General features: G+C 46.6%; 2 protein-coding genes across 2 annotated transcripts; one reads left to right on the top strand and one right to left on the bottom strand.

Moving 5' to 3' along the window:
- The first annotated feature begins 2103 nt into the window (after positions 1 to 2103).
- On the top strand, positions 2104 to 8377 carry GRPEL1 (GrpE like 1, mitochondrial). The gene is made up of 4 exons (XM_054295049.1): positions 2104 to 2203; positions 3180 to 3348; positions 4881 to 4962; positions 7462 to 8377. The coding sequence occupies exons 1-4, from the start codon at positions 2133 to 2135 to the stop codon at positions 7806 to 7808; spliced, it is 669 nt and encodes a 222-aa protein (XP_054151024.1). The 5' UTR covers positions 2104 to 2132; the 3' UTR covers positions 7809 to 8377.
- A 4150-nt stretch (positions 8378 to 12527) lies between these two features.
- Positions 12528 to 16295, bottom strand: TADA2B (transcriptional adaptor 2B). Its single transcript, XM_054293885.1, has 2 exons — positions 16026 to 16295; positions 12528 to 14806 (listed from the first exon to the last, which is right to left on the bottom strand). Exons 1-2 carry the CDS (start codon positions 16293 to 16295, stop codon positions 13814 to 13816), a joined length of 1263 nt encoding a protein of 420 aa, XP_054149860.1. The 3' UTR covers positions 12528 to 13813.
- Positions 16296 to 16342: the final 47 nt, after the last annotated feature.

Genomic DNA, 16342 nt, shown 5'->3' with positions numbered 1-16342 from the left:
CTGGATGAGAAAAAATTGTGCTTGTTCCTGAACACTATGACAGCCAACCAGGCCCAGCAACAGATGCTGAATATTCAGGAGCTGAGTATAAAAACACTGAACTCCAGAGCTGACTCTGCAATAAACCCAGAACAGCCTGCAATAGCCTGAGTCAAAACAAGACATGAAAAAGTCTTGAGTGGGACAGTACTTACAGCCAACAGCAGCCAGGATGCAAACAAGCCTCAGTAAACTTGCATGTTCTTCTTCTGAAGCTGCAGATGTTGTTTGGTCTTGACCCATCAGCATCTAAGCCAGCTGCAGGTTTTTCATGGCAGCTGGGAAATTTGCACGACTCACAACAAAATGCATTTTCACTGTCCCTTACCTTGAAAGGTTACTTGCAGAAGGCCAGTGAAACGTCATTTGGGGTAAATGGCTTCTGATACAAGCAGGGTATTGTTCCAGACATATAAAGTCTAATATATATCCTCAGTTATTGAGATATGTTGGCAGTGGGTTCTTCTCAATCTTTTATTATCAATTTTGTGATTTTGTGATCAATCACTAATTAAGCACAACTTCCAAAGATGGTGGGCATCAAAGAAATGGAGACAAGCTGAAACAGGAGTCTACATCAAAAGATGTGGGGAAAAACAACCCATAAGAAATATGATACAGACAGACTCCTTGTCTAGGTTTTGCAAGGAATAATCTTTTCAGGAAACATTTTAAAAACATCAGACCTAAAGATCCAATCGCCTTCTCTCTCTCATTTCTTCATGGCTTTCAGTAGATATCATCCTTTATAGCTGCTCTTTGTTTTCTCCTTGTTCTCTATGATTCATTCTCATCATTATCTTAACAAATTTCCTCAATTATTTCTTTCAGTATTTCTGAGGATAAAGCTTGAAATTTGTGGCTCATCAACTTTCTGGAAAGCAGATACTGACCACCACTCCATGTGGACAGGACATGGCACACAACCTTCCTCTTTGCTGTGTTACGGGAATGTACCAGTGTCACATCACAGAACAGCTATGGGCAAAATAAGGCTCAGTGGGATCTAAACTTGCCGTGGTATGAGGCCACTGACCTGTTCCATTTATCCTGCTTTCTGCACAGGCTGTGGCACAGCCCAAGCCAGGCAAAGCAATCTGCTGAATAAAGGCCATGCTGGAACCTTGGTGCGCTCTGGCAAAGCTCCACTGTACTAAACAAGGTCCCACGGGATCCTCATGCAGCGAGCCAAAAATATCTTGTACACCTTCTCTTTCAGTATGCAGTTTAATTTTTCACTTAAGTATAACAACTACTAAACTTCCATTACAGAATTTGCATCTTTATCCTTCAGATTTCATTAGGAGAGTGCACAAACGTGTGCAGGAATCAGGGTAACAGCTGGCGTTCAGGCATCTGTGCATAACGCAGCACTGAGCCTCACGGCTGCACAATGAATTCGTGACCCTGACTGATTTCCCCCTGCCCTTTAACAAGATATTGACACAGCAGCAGAGGAACTGCCCCAGTTCAGCTATCCCAGCACCACGGGCAGGGCTCCCTCAGCCTCCAGTGACACAGGACACTTGCACAAGCAGCTTGCACAAGCAGGTGGCCCAATCTGGAACTAGTGGATTAGCAACATTATCCCACTTAATGAAAGCTCGAGATTTCATTAAATGAAAAGATTGTCCAGCACGAGTATACACAGCAGTTAGAGCGAGTGTGTATGGATCGAAACCGCTCTGTGGAGATTTGCAAATTATTGACGGGTGCTACAAGGTGTTATTTGTAAAGGGCTTATCCAGCACTTAAAATGAACTAAAATCTTCAAACTTTTCCAGCCACAGCTGGAACGGGAGGAATCACCCGACCGCCCGCATAGGACAGCGGCTTCCCCCTCCCGCCCCTCAGGCAAAATGGCGGCCGGCCCGCGCCCCGCCCGCAGCCCCGCCCTCCGCGCGTCGCGATGGGGCGAGGCGCGCGCGCCCCTCTGGGCGCTCCGCCGCGCCCCGGAATAGCCACATGTTCGGCCCGGGGCGGCGCGTCCGCCCTGCTGATTGGCTCTCGGCCGCGTCACTCCCGGCCCGCCCGCTCGCTGATTGGCGGGGCGCGGGGGGCGGGCCGAGGCGGCCGGAGGGCAGGAAGGCGCCATGGCGGCCGTGGCCCAGTGCGTGCGGGGATCGGTGCGCCCGCGCCTCCCGCTACTGAGCGTCGCACTAAGGTGAGGGGGCCGCGCCGCGCCGCTCGCCCGACACCGGGCACTCGGGCCGGGGCCGCGCTCGCCGCCGCACCGGGAGGAGAGCGAGGCGCGGGCCCTCCGCGCTGGGCTCCCAAGCCCTGAAGAACCCTGTCCGACAGCCGGGCCGGGCCGGGCTGGGCCGGGGCCGCCCCCATCCCCCGCCGCTCTTCGCTGCTCTCCCTTGCCGTTCTCCGGGAGAGCGGGCCCGGCTCGGCCCGGCACTGCGGGGAGACCGGAGGCTCCAGGCCCAGAGCGTCCATGCGGCGGGCGGGGATAGAGCCCTTGTGCAAGCGCGGCGCTGGTCCCGCAGCCTCGTCCTTGGGTGGCTCGGCTCGCTCAGCCTTGGGAACGCCGCGGGGCATGGGGAGCCATTGTGTGTGCGGGCGGGCCCGGGCTCGCCGCTGCACAGCGGGGACAGGCGGCTCGGGGTGCCGGTGCACAGCGGGGACAGGCGGCACAGCGGGGACAGGCGGCTCGGGGGTGCCTCTCTACTGAGGGGACAGGCGGCTCGGGGTGCCGGTGCGCAGCGGGGACAGGCGGCACTGAGGGGACAGGAGACACGAGGGTGCCTCTCCAGCGGCCAGGCCCGGCTCTGCGCCTGGCTTTTCTGGGAGGCTCTTGCCGGCGATTGCATCACGGAATTTGTTTCTTCATAAAGCAAACGTGCACTGCCCTTTGAAGCTCTGTGAAGTTCTGTGACTATAAACTGAGTGTAGTGGACACTTACAAGCTGATATCTTGTCGCAGTTATTTACTGCTACAGTTTAAATGGCCGGAGGTTTGCTGCTTCTGGCAGCGGGTTCTGCACGCAGTATTCACAAACTTAGAATTGCATGAATTCGTGCTTTGATGTGGGAATTTTGTGGATGTTATGTGTCAAAGTGTCTTTTATATCTATAAAAGGTTGATATCTTACAAAATAAGCAACAGAATAATAATGTCCATCTTTTTGCCTTAGAACATCGCCACGACTGCTTTGTGCAGCAACACAACAGAAAAATACTGGCCAGAACTTGGAAGAAGACCAGAGTCAGAGCCAAAATGAGCAGAAGGTGGAACCCAGCCCTGTTGAAAAACTGCTAGCTGAAGAAAAGGCCAAACTGGAAGAACAGCTAAGAGAAGTTACTGTAAGTGCCCCTGGGTTATTAGGTTGCACATGTTGCAAGCTGTGTGCCCAAGAGCCTGCACAGTGGGAGCTCAGTGCACAGTCTGGATGTGGTTATGTGACTTCTGTTCACTTGTGTAAAATCCACAATTTAATAATTTCTTTAAACTTAAGAGTACATGTCCTACAAGATCAGGGATGCATCCCTGGTTGAAAGTTAATATCTTGGGTAATTTCTTTCCAGTTTCTAGATGGAATTGGACCTTTTCCAGCCAGAAAACTGGTTACTGATTTTCACATAGGTTTTGCTCAGTGGAGAAGTAATTTCTGTGAGCCATGGAAGGGTGTGAATGTGTCTCTGGTGTGTGCATTTCTGTGTGTTAGCAGTAGACTTCATGGAAACAGCTGCTGGCTTTCCAAAGGTCAGAGTTAATGGTGCTTAGCTTTTGTACATTAGTGTACTTAGGCCGTAGTTAGGAAGTTTCAAACCTTTTCTGTTGGAGAGCCCTTCAGACTCGAGGCTGAAGTGTCACATCCCTTCTGTGTTGCCTCGTGTATCTTGCATTCTCTCTTGTGCACAACTGCACAGCACAACTCCTTCAGCAGCTGAAGGATGCCCTGGGAGGTGGGAGGTGGGCATTGAGCTAAAATATTCATGAGTGCTTTATATAAAATGTCTTTCTGACATTTGAGACTTCAAGAGGTAGCCCAGAATCTTCTGTAGAACCAGCACCTGTGGGTCATACTTGGATTGAGTTTGCTTTCTGTTGCCTTTCCCAAAGCTCTGCAGGAAAAATTGGAGATGTCATTTAATGTCTTAGTTTGCTGTTGGTTGCTTAATGGAGCTCTTCAGGCAGCTTGTTGAGTATTTTTATTCTGTTTTGAGATTCTTCACTGGCATTCAAAGCTCAGGCATATTCAGGGTGGAAGCCATTCAGAGTTAGTTGGTAAAGCACTCAGTGTGAATTTTTATTTTATTAATTTTATTGTATTTCACATCATAGTGCAGCTCCTGATAAATGGCCATATTTCTAGGAATAGACCAAAACTTGACCTAAACAAGAGAGGAGTTAGGCTTCAGTTTGTAAAGGCTGAAAACTGAGAAAACTGAAGGCACTCTCTGGTGTTTATGGAGAGGGAAGAGATGGTTTGAAAGTCATGCCTGGGTTGAATCTGATTTGCTGTAGTGTCACTGCACCTCATGACTGATGAAGGATTTCTGGGAGCCCACAGCAGAAAAAGCAGAAATACTGGGTTCATAGAACTTTATGTATCTGTAGAGAAAAAATTTTTCCAGCTTATCTGTCGACAAATGCTAAGAGTTTGGAAAACCATCTGATTTCCTTTCCCTCATTTCTGTCCTTCTGAAGTGAAGCAAACCTTTGCCTTGCTAGGAGGGATGGGGTGATAATTGGCATGTTCTTTCAGATTCCCCTAAATGGTGGATTTAGGGTATGAAGCTGTTTAAAATGCTGTTTTATACTGACTATGCTGGATTGTTGTCAGCTGCCTGACTAGGAGGAATAACTCCTGTTACTGTTTTTTCTTCTTTAGGAGAAGTACAAGCGTGCCTTGGCAGATGCAGAAAACGTGAGGCAAAGGAGCCAGAAACTGGTGGAGGAGGCAAAGTTATACGGTCAGTGTTGTTCACTCAGTGGGACCCAGGAAATGCAACACCTGGAACAATGAAGCTGACTGGCTTATTATTGTATTGACAAGTTCTACTTCCCAATGATTCTGACTACTTGCTTAAATAATGTGTTTGAGACAGAGAGGTTTGAACACTTTCCTCAGTTTGCATCAGAATTGTGACCATCTCCCCAGCCAAGGGCAAGACTTCAACTGATGATGAAGTCAACAGCTGACACTTTCTCTAAATTTAGTATCTGGTTTCCTACAATGTGTATTGCATTTGTAGATTTTTTTTTTTAGTAAGTTTTGCAGCCTGAAGTTTGCCTTTTTCATGTACTTTGGTCTCAGATCTCACCAAGAACATAGAAAATTGGTTTGCCTTCTGGTTTGGGTTTCTGGTTGTTTTTTTGTTTTGTTTTGTTTTTGTTAGGATGTTAGGGTTTGGGGGCTTTTTTGTTAGGGGGATGTTAGGTTGTTTGGGGGCTTTTTTTTGGGGGGTTGGTTGGTTTTTGGGGGGTGTTTTGGGGCTGCTTGAGGTTTTTTGTTTTGCTTTTTTGGGGGATTTTTATGTTTTGTTTGAGGGTTTTTGTTGTTTTCTGTTTTAGTGTTTTGAATTTGGTCCTTTTTTGATTTTGGGTTATTTTTGTGGGTTTTTTTTAGCCTTTTACAGTTGAATAACTGTTCTGTTGAAGATGACAGCTTTCAAACAGAAGTAATACCTCCAAATGAATGGATTCTTTTCAGTGGTAGAAATGTGCAATCACTGGCTGTGAGGAGTGCTAGAAGCACATATTCCTTCAAGAGCCAGACTAGTAGCATCTGATTTAGCTTTTTGACATTTCCAGCACAAATCTGTAAAACAGAAGTTGTGTGCAAATGCTGCAGCAGCAGAGTGCTGTTTTATCCTGGTGTTTGAAAAATGAGTTCTCTTTTTCACCACACAGCATACACAGCTGTAGTTGAATTCTCAGCACTCAAGTTCTCATTTCTGAACAAGGCTCTCCAGTTAATGTGTACTGTAAGAGAAGTACACAGTACTCCTGCATTCTTTTTCATGGATGTCTGAGTGCTTCATCCTGAGGCTGATTTGCAGTAAGCATTGTTTCACTGATGTTCTACTTACTGCAGAGTACTTGGAGTCATGTCTGAGCTCAGAGGTGCTACAATGGAAATTAATTTATCTTGAAAACTAGATTACATAGAATCTGTAATTTTTACTGCTTGTGCATGACTGCTTGTTCTGTTGAAAAAGGAGAAAGTAATTTCTGAGATTTGCATAAATTCTAAATTGCAGTCACAGATATTTGCAAACATAATGTATGCAATAAGAAAACCAAACCAAACCACCTTCTGAAGAGTTTGGTTGTTTGCTTTGATCCAGATAACTAGACAGCTGATTTGTCTGTATTTGGTACAGTTCAGCCCCAATCACAGCTCTAGTTTCTAGTTTGAAACCATGACAGTTTTTTTTTCAGATTATTGGAACTACTTGGGCATTGTTAGTTACTGTTCTGTAAAGAGCTTGAGTCTCTACAGAGCTGAGCAGTTTTTAGAGAGACCCTTTCCTGACAGCTAGCTGATCCCACAGATCTTGTAAGGTGCTTCTACAGCTGTGGGGGTTTTTGTTTAAACCAGAGATGTGGCCTCTGGTAATGGTCATATCACTTCTTGGTAAGGAAAAAAAAACCCATCCAAAATGTGATCTAGAATTAAAAAGGCTGAATCCAGCTTAAAAAAGAACCAAATCAAAACCCAAACTGAAACCCAGTGCTGTTTGTCCTTTGCTTACCTCTTTGTAGGAATGTGTTAATTTATTGAAATGTTTTAATTTTTTCTTGATTGCTGATGCCTTAAGTGAAAATAGTCCAGATTCTCTTAGTGTGAGCCACAGAACAGCCTCAGGACAAGGACTGGGATTCATTTGGAAATTGCTCAGTATTTGCAAGGCACAGCTGCTGATTCTGTAAAAGAGGTTTGTAGAGGGAGGGAGAGGTTAAAGTTCTCTTAATTCAAGGAAGAATCCTTGTTCATCTCTTGAAATCTTCATCAGTCTGATTACATGCTTGTCTTCTGCAAATCTTTTTATGACATCAGATTAAAAGGTAGAAAGGTAGGAATAGGGCAACATAATGTTTTGGAGTTAGGTGATGAGAGACACATGAGGAAACTACTTGAAGCCAACTGAAGGTTGTGGTAACTTTGGTAAGAATTCTGTTATTGTTAGGTCATCAGCCTTTTAACTCATTTGAGTTAAAATCACTTTTTATTTTCCATAGAAGTAGAGGAGATGGTGTGGATTGCAAGGTATCTCTAATAGTAATTTATTTAATCATCCAAAACTGGAAAGGATATTTTACCCCAAATGATTACAGTATCTCAAATATTCTTAAAAGTCTGAGTGCAGGTTATTGTTGTAGCTTTTGGGGTTGTGAGGTTGGGGGATTTGAACGCTTGTTTCCCTCAGTGGACTAATCCCATTCTCTCCTCCTTTATACATTTTCAGGGATCCAGAGCTTCTGTAAGGACTTACTAGAAGTCGCAGACATTTTGGAGAAAGCAACAGAAAGCGTTCCAAAAGAAGAAATCAAAGATGAAAACCCTCACTTGAAGAGCTTATACGAAGGTCTTGTCATGACAGAAATGCAGATCCAGAAGGTGTTCAAAAAGCACGGCCTGCTCAGACTGAACCCTGTGGGGGCCAAGTTCGACCCGTACGAGCACGAGGCGCTGTTCCACACGGCGGCCGAGGGCCGGCAGCCCGGCACCATCGCGCTGGTCTCCAAGGTCGGCTACAAGCTGCACGGCCGCACGCTGCGGCCCGCCCTCGTGGGCGTGGTCAAGGACGCGTAGCGGCCCCGCCCGGGGCGCCCCGGTGCCGTTCCACTATTAAACAGCTGGATGGTTTCTCTCACACCGTGCTTCCCTCGTTCCTCTGCTCCCTGAGAGGGTTACATGAGTTGGTTGAGGTTTCCCAGTGAAAATGAAGTAACCGATGAAATTCTCCTGCCTAGTGGCCTTTGACATCACTGTTCCATGAGCTCTCCTTCAGTGTGAAGAGAGCCATTAAGCCCTCTAATGCTTTAGATTAGATAATGTTTTATACAACTATTGCTCCTGAGATGGTGAATTAAATTGAAAAGAATGAAACGCTCACAAGAGTGGTGCAATTTCGAGTTTATCGCTGTGTGTAGATTGAAAATGCAGATAGTGGTTCAGACACTTCCTTTGGTTTCGTAGAATCTCACCTTGCAGAAGTGGGTGATGTAGTACAAATAACCTGCCTTCTGCAAGCACCCATCAGCTTCTACACACTGATGTGACAAATGCCCTGTTTTGTCTATTCAAAAATAATCTCTCAACAACTGAAACTGAAACCTGTGTGAATTCTGAACTGTAAATAAATGGCAATGGAGATTAGATATCTTTTGTAATTGCTCCACCTTTTTGTCCTGTACTACCATTGAATCAGGAAAACCATCTAATACTTGTATGGCATTGAAGAACCAATAGAATTTATCCTATCTCTGGATTTTTAATTTAATGTTGTATAAATTGGTTTAAATAATTTTTATAGTCTTGTAACTTCCAGCTTTGCAATCAGTTTGTTATGCAAACTGTAGTTACAATCCTGGTGGGAGCCAGAACACCCAAAGAAGTGAATTGCTGAGAGTTTGCTATATGATTTCTTTTAGACTTATATACATCATTGCATGTAAGTGGCTCAAACCAAAGTGTGAACTTAGTTTCATTTGCTTTATTTCTTACATTTACTCAGCTTGGATATTGGGTTGCACCAAAACTTTTCTCCATGCAACTCTTGCCATGTCTGACTCCACCTGCTGCTCCCAATGCTGCAGAATCAGCACAAAACACAGCACATGATTACCTGAACAACATTTGTCTGGTCACCTGGATAGGTGCGGGTGGAACCTGGCAAATTACACAACTGACAAAGGATCTGCACTCTTGGATTCTGAAAGCCCACACTGTTAACACACAGGACAGGATCTTCAAACTTAGGGAAGTTGAAGTTATTAGGTCCTGTAAAAAGTAAGTACTTCTGAGGTTTTTTACCATGTTTCTGGTTATTGTGGATTAAGGAGTTTTACCTTAAAATCAAGTGTTGATTATATTTTTTGTGATTTAGATAGAGTTGCCAAGAGCTTACTGAACACTGGACCTACTCATAGTGAGAAGTGATTACTCATTCCTTAAGCCATTCTTCCCAGAGTTGGTTTCCTTCATGGGAATTAAGCAGTTAACCAGGAACAGCCTAAGTGCACAAAACTGTTTGGAGGTTAGTCATGTTAATCATATGTAAGGATTCATTCTTTCTCAACTCTACAAAAGAATGCTTGGACTGGGCAGAGGAAGGAGAGTAATTATCTGATGTGTGAAGATAACTACAATGTTAAATTTTTTGAACTAATCAGGTACAGGGAAAAAAGGGGATTCCCTGTACTGAATTTGGACCTATCTTTCCTTCCTCTGGGACACTGTAGTTGTGTGAAGTAGGACTGAAGAAATGATTTTGTTGCACTTTGATTGGGACCTGTTCTCACAGTGATGTCAAAAAAGGACCAGGTTCCATTTTATATACCTTTAAAGAACTGTCATGTGTTGTTACGTCCCCTCCCAATCCCTCTGGATCTAAACTAAATGTAATAATAATGTCCTTAGTGTAGAAGTTTTTGTAATAGAGAGTTGAAACAAAGGGACACATTGTTCCCTAGCAGATGAAGATTTTGTTAATGAGCTTCCCAGTGCTTCACACAAAGTGTCATTTTTGGGCCACATCAGTTCATTAGGGGTGTTCTCAAACACAGGCTCCTGTTCAGCACAAGGGTCATCTTTGAAGCTGGTAGCTGAGTCTCTCATTTGAGTGGTTCCCCTTCCCTGGCCTGCCCTCAGAAAGGCTTTGGCTGGAGTGAGAGCTCCAACCACCTGTGCACTCTGCCTTAGCCCAGGAAGGAGCACTGAGGAAATCAAGGAACAGAGGAAGGAGGTTCTGAAATTTAGGCACCCAACAAAGTTACCACCAGTACTAGCTATCATACACTACATTTTCACCCATCACATTTAGCTGCAATGCATCTCCAAATGTTATTGCAAAGACTGAAGCCATTTTCCTCATTGACCAAGCTACATTATTGTTAAATCAGTCATGGAAAGAAACTTTAATACAAGTTTATTTACCAATTCACAATGCAAAAATTAGTAAAATGCTGTGTGCAAACATCAGTTAGGCTTTGTGTGATTTCAGCACAGGATTTGTGTGTCTGGCACAGCTACAAATGTAAACTTCAAATGAATGCAACATTCCCTTTAAGGAAGAAAAGCTGATGAGCTGAACATGCTCATGGGGTATCTTGCTTCACAGCACTGAGTGTGTCATCACTTGGGAGTGACTGGGGCTCAGGCAAAGCCATTTTGTGAGAAGAGTAAACCAGCAGGTTCATGAAGCCTGCTCCAGGCGCAAAGGAATCGGATGCAGCGGGGCACAAGGGAATAAGGGCAGAGCTTAGTTTGGGAGACTTCCCAGGCAGTTCATGCTCACAAGCCCTGCTCTCACTGCCTGCTGGGCTGCCAGGAGCAGGAGCACGAGGGGCTGGAGCCAGAGCACTGCAGCGTCCGAGCCCAGAGCTGGGCAGTGCACAGGGTGGGAGATGGAGGCTGGGATGGGACACACAGCACAGCCCCTCCCAGGGCACAGGATCAGTATTTTCATGCACATGGAGGGAGATGGAGGCTCCCTCCAGCACAGCCCTGGGATGGAACACACAGCACAGCCCCTCCCAGGGCACAAAATCAATATTTTCAACAGCTTAGAGAGTGTTGCTTTTCCATAGGCTTACATCAATGGTGTTAAGACAGATACTATCATTAGTAACAACTTTAATTAGAAAAGTCATGAGCATTAAGCATATAAAACACCTTGTCATTAGCAACATGAAGGCTGGATTATTTGTACAGTACAGGAAGCACTTCCAGATCAACACAAAATACAAGTTGAAAGAGCTCTTTGCCATCTCAGCCCCTTCACCGCAGAAGAGAAGCAGCATAGCTGTAGTAAATTGCTGGATTAACATTAACTGCATCTCAATGTATAAGCAATCAAACAGAAAACCAGCAGCTCATAACAAAGGAATGCTTAGACTAAATCAGTTCCATGTGAAATATGGAACAGCAGCATCCTCTAGTGCAAGTCACCTTTAAAATTAAAAGCATAGCTGAAAATGAGACATTGCTTCTAGGGAAGCCCGTTCCAAGGGACTAATATTTGCTAAAGCAAACATTTACCACCTTGAGTTAGCTTGCAAGTACAAAATAAATATTGATATCCATATTGCATACATTAAAAATACTTTTATTTTACATTCATTTTGATGTTCAATAAGTTACATCTAGCACCAAAGAAACATTTTGGAGGGGTTGAGGAATTAAGAAGCTACAAAGTGTAAATGCAGAATTCACTTCAACATTTAAATGACTCATTGGTGCCTAGATTTTTTCCTAAGTTATTGTTCAGATGGGCTTTAGGCTATTGCTTCAGTTTAACTTAGATGTGCCAAAACAGTGTAGAAATATGAAAATCACAGATTTGAGGGAAAAACCCCCAGAAGAACCAAAACCAAAACAATTCTCTTAAACTCCCAGCTACATGCAGAATTGAGGCTTCAAAACAGCATGTTGTGGCAGTTAAACAACCAAGTTACAAGAAGAACCAAATTGCATAACTAGAATGCTGAAAAGAAAAACTGAGCTTCCTTCCCACAGGAGCAGGACAGAGAAAATAACCCAGGGTTTATACCTAATGAACTTGTGTGCTGCTTGTACATGCATACAGGGTGGAAGTGGTTATTAAAGCTACTCAGCACACTGCAGTTAGCTCCACTGCTGCCAAGAAGAGACACTTTGTCTCGAGTATGCCACAACAAACCACTTACAGATAAGCCAAACAAAGTATTACATCCCAGAGGACATAGCCCTTACCTTTTTTGAAGGGACACAACATAAGCTCAAAAGAAAAAGGCACTCGAGTTTTGGGGTTTTTTCCTTAGAAATGCTGGCTTTGTAATTGTACTCTTTTTATTCTAAACTCACTGGTAACACTAGCTTGGTAATGCTGGATGTATTAAATGAAACCCAGTTCTGATCAGAATACCTCTGCCAAACTGCAGAATTAATACTGTTTGAAGATTTTGTGGTATCCTCACTGACTACAGCCCAAAGCATCAAAGCAAGGTGACATTTCCAGGTCTTGCACTCAGATTGAAGCCAGCCAGGTTCCAAGTTTGGTACACCTGCACTCCAGACCTGCCCAGCCTGCCTCCAGCCACAACTTCCTGCTCCAGACATGACCAGCAGAGAGGTTCAGGCACAAGTAACTGTGCCATCTTCCACGTGGCAACCTCTGGTTTTTATTCATTTGGTTAAATACCAGCAGGGAATAGAAGGATGAAATGGGCATAAATTTTTTTTCTAATCCTCCTTTAACATTTTTCCCTTTATCACCAGATCTAACTAGAACAGCACTGTGGGTTGGGCACTTGTGTTTCCCAAATTCCAGCTGGCTCCAGCAGCTCTGCAGGCAGCAGCTGTCAGAACTGGAGGAGATCCCTCCCAAGGTGCACGGCCCCTCTCCCTGTCAGTACACCCAGATCCAATGTGCCTGGGCTGGTACATCTCAAGGTGTGTGCAATTAGAACCCTGCAGTGGCTGGTTAAGCACTCCAAATTTAGGAACATTTTGTGCATTTTGACCAAATCTGCATCAATTGTTATTTTTGTTTTTAAAGACCAATCTCAGCCATCACAACCCATCTGAGAATCTTGCTCCCTTTCCCTGACTTCCCAACGAAATTCAGGAGGCAGCTACACCTCCTCAGCTTCTATGAGCTCAGCAGTTAAGATCCCAAAGGAGGAGAAGCAGGCTCCCCCAGTAAGGAAAAGCAGTGATTTTGCTGCCTGAGGCTCTCAGCTTCTGCCAAACACCTCACTGCCTACTCTCCCAAAGGCCATTTCTGCCCCAACCAGGTACTTGCTGTAGCTGAGCCCTCCTCTGGAGCAGAACACCACAGCTGCTGGGGACTCCTGACACTCCAGTACCAAGCAGGAAACGTCAACTCTTCAGAGGGGTCTGTTTCAGGAAACTCAGGCCAAAACAATGCCCAGATCAGCTGGAGCTCTTCAAGAACCCCCCTCTACAGCACAAATCCCTGCAGGCATCTCAGCTACCCCATTTCCTTCCTTCCCTCCTCTCCCTGCCACGGCTCAGCCCTGCTGCACTCCCAACAGGAACTCTCATCCCGGCGTCCCCATGCCTCGGCTGTAGTTACTGAGGAGAATGTTCCAAAAGCTTAGCACTGCTCACTGAAGTCCCTGCTCACCTCCTCCTGAGCACAGGACCTTCATAAGCTTCACTTTGCTGCCAGCATTATGCCAAAAAAAAAAACAAAACAAAGGGTGAAGAAAGTTTCCAGTGAATGAAACTGTCTCCTACCTTCAGAGAAAAGCAAGGATTACACTGATATTCCTTTATCCAACAGTACAAACTAAAGCAACTACTCTGGGACTACCGGACTTGAGTAAGTTCACATGAAAAAATCTGTTCTAAGAATGTACCAAAAGCAGTGAAATCCAATGTAGAAGTTTCAGAATTAAGTATTTTCCATGATCCAAAGCAAAAGTCTACTTAAACCACCATGGATCATGATGACTCTGGAGGTTGATGTATTTGCTCTTTTGCGTTTTTAACCGACATGGTTTCTGTATCTTTGGGGAGGGAAGGAAACAATAACGGAGTCCTTGAGGCTGTAATGGGCCTCTGATGTGTTTTTTGAGATCGGCTGAATTTCATGAAGCATCCCTGGATATCCAACCACTTTCTGTCAGAAAGTTTAAAATCCTTTTCTTCAGTACCTTATCTAAGTAACTGGGAAGGCGACTCTTTGAAGGAATTCCTTGTCTTTTTTGGAGATGGTCTTTAATGATGATAGTTTTTACAGTCACATAACGTGCAGGACTCAAGTTCAGAGAGCTGCAGAGCACCTTTTCCCTGTCCGACAAGAGTTCAAAGCCAGGCAGGTTTTCAATGGCAGCAAATTCACCTTCTTTACCCTCTTCCTTCCCTCTCTTGGAACTAGCTATGTTCTTGTTCTCCTTCCTCTTTTCCCGTTTGTGCCGGGCCGCCTCGTACTCCGCCGACTCCTCCATTTTGGTGATGCCGTTCCGCCGGTACCGCTGCAGCTCCCGAATCTTCGCTCGAAGTACCCTCTCCTTGTGCATGTTCTCAAAGAAGTCCTCAAACTCCTTACAAGACATGAACTGGTACAAAGGCCTCAGTTTCAACCTCAACTCCTTCTCTTCCTTCGTGATCTTCCGTTTGGGAGTTTTCTCCTTGTCCTTTTTGTCCTTGCCCAGGAAGGCCGGCACCAGGTTATAATCTCGCGCGATGTTCTTGCGCCGCTGCCTCTCCTTGAGCTTCCTCACGTACATGTCCACGTGGGCCCTCTTCAGCTCGATCTCCACGTCGTCGTCGTCGTAGTTGACCGAGAGGCCGCTGATGAGCGTCTCGGCGTCCTGGTCGTACTCGATCTCGTAGTCGTCGCGCAGGGGCATGTAGCCCAGCTGCTGCTGCTCGGCCACCGAGATGTCCAGCGGCGGCAGCGGCGTCGTCAGGCTGGGGGACAGCGGGCCGCCGCTGGGACACGTGTGGTCCGTCACCCTGTTGGGAATGGTGTCAGGGATGCAGGCCTTGCCCAGGTTGCCGTGGATGTACATGCTCACGTAGTGCTCCATCACCTCCTGAGGCGTTCGGGATGCGCCCACGTGGGCGGCCATGTCCTCCTAAACAGGAAAAAAGGAGCAGTGATGAAACGATTCCCGCTACATCTCCAGCATAATGAGCATGACTTTCTCCTTGCACCTCAAAAGTCAACTCCCAGAACCTAAACTTCTCTAGCAATACCACATTTCTATCAGATCTGTGATTTCAGCTCTGGATGAGCATTTACCGTGCATGGAGGCAGGTAAGCCACGAAAACAGCACTCCATGGTGACTCCCACAGACCCAGCTCACCATAACCAGGAAGCTTTCCAAGCCCCAAGCCAACACCAATAGCACTGTACCCCACGGGTTTTGCTTGTTTATATCACATTCCTGAGGAGCAACATGGAAATAAACAGTATTTACTGTAAGAGTAATAACTTCTATTCTAGTTATTTAAGAACTAAGCAAGCTGCAATGATTGTACACTTTAAGGGTTTGAAACAGTCTTTATATTTAATGAAGCAAAACATAAGTAACAACAAATCAAATAAATCAGAAACGAATCAAATGGTCCAGCAGAGGGCAATGAGGGTGACCGAGGGACTGGAGCATCTCTCTTACAAGAAGAGGCTGAGGGATTTGGGCTTGTTCAGCCTCAGGAAGGGACAACTGAGAGGGGACATCCCCAAGGTCCATCAGTATCTGAAGGGAGGTGTCAGATGGACCAGGCTCTGCTCTGTGGTGCCAAGCAACAGGACAAGAGGTGACAAGCAGAAACTGATGCACAGAAAATCCCACAGGTATGTGAGGAAGAACTTCTTCACTGTGCAGGTGACCGAGCACCGGGACACACTGCCCAGAGAGGCTGTGGAGTCTCCCTCACTGGAAATAACCGAGAACCGTCTGGATGCAGTTCTGTGCAAGTGCTCCGGGATGCACTGCAGTCCTTTCCGCCCTGACCCTCTCTGTGCCTGTGAGAGGCTTTCCTATTGCTGCTTCTAAAGCCAGGTCTGGCCGTGCAGCGCCGCTGAAGGCGAGCAGCCAGCCCCCGCCGGGACACGCTGAGGGACAGGCTCAGAGGCAGGTGCCAGCTCCGTGACACGGACGGGCTGTGGGGAGGCAAAGGCAGAACGTGGAGCAGCGACAGCTCCGAGCGGCGGGTGCGCTCCGGGAGCGGCGGGGAGCGAGGGGCAGCCCGGGCTCCGCAGCGCAGGACGCGCCCCGGGGCTGCTGTCAGGGCCGCCGGTCCCAGCAGGAGGATCGCCCCCGCCCCCGTCCCCGTCCCCCGGCCCTTACCCAGTTGCCGAAGCCGAACTGCTCGATGGCGTCCAGCAGCAGCTGCTCCTCGCGGCTGCTCCAGCCGCCCTCGGCCTCGGCGCCCCAGAGGGTGAAGCGGCCGCCGTCCACCAGCTGGTAACCGTGCCATCGGCGGTGCGGGCCGATCTCGGCGCCCGCCGAGAAGCACTCGGGGCAGAGCTCGATGTCGGCGCACTCGGTGCAGCGGAAGCGCAGCGGGCTCACCTCGGCCAGGCAGTACACGCAGTACTTCTTCCCCAGTTCCGCCATCTTACCCCGCCCGCGCGCGCGCGCGGCCGCGCCCCCGCAGCCCGCGC

The sequence above is a fragment of the Melozone crissalis genome, unplaced genomic scaffold (assembly GCF_028551555.1).
Source record: "Melozone crissalis strain CALT ecotype California unplaced genomic scaffold, PUWL_Pcris_2 ptg000006l_1, whole genome shotgun sequence".
NCBI lineage: Eukaryota > Metazoa > Chordata > Aves > Passeriformes > Passerellidae > Melozone > Melozone crissalis.
The sequence above is the reverse complement of the archived record's forward strand: the minus strand, read 5'-3'. Positions and strand labels throughout refer to the sequence as shown.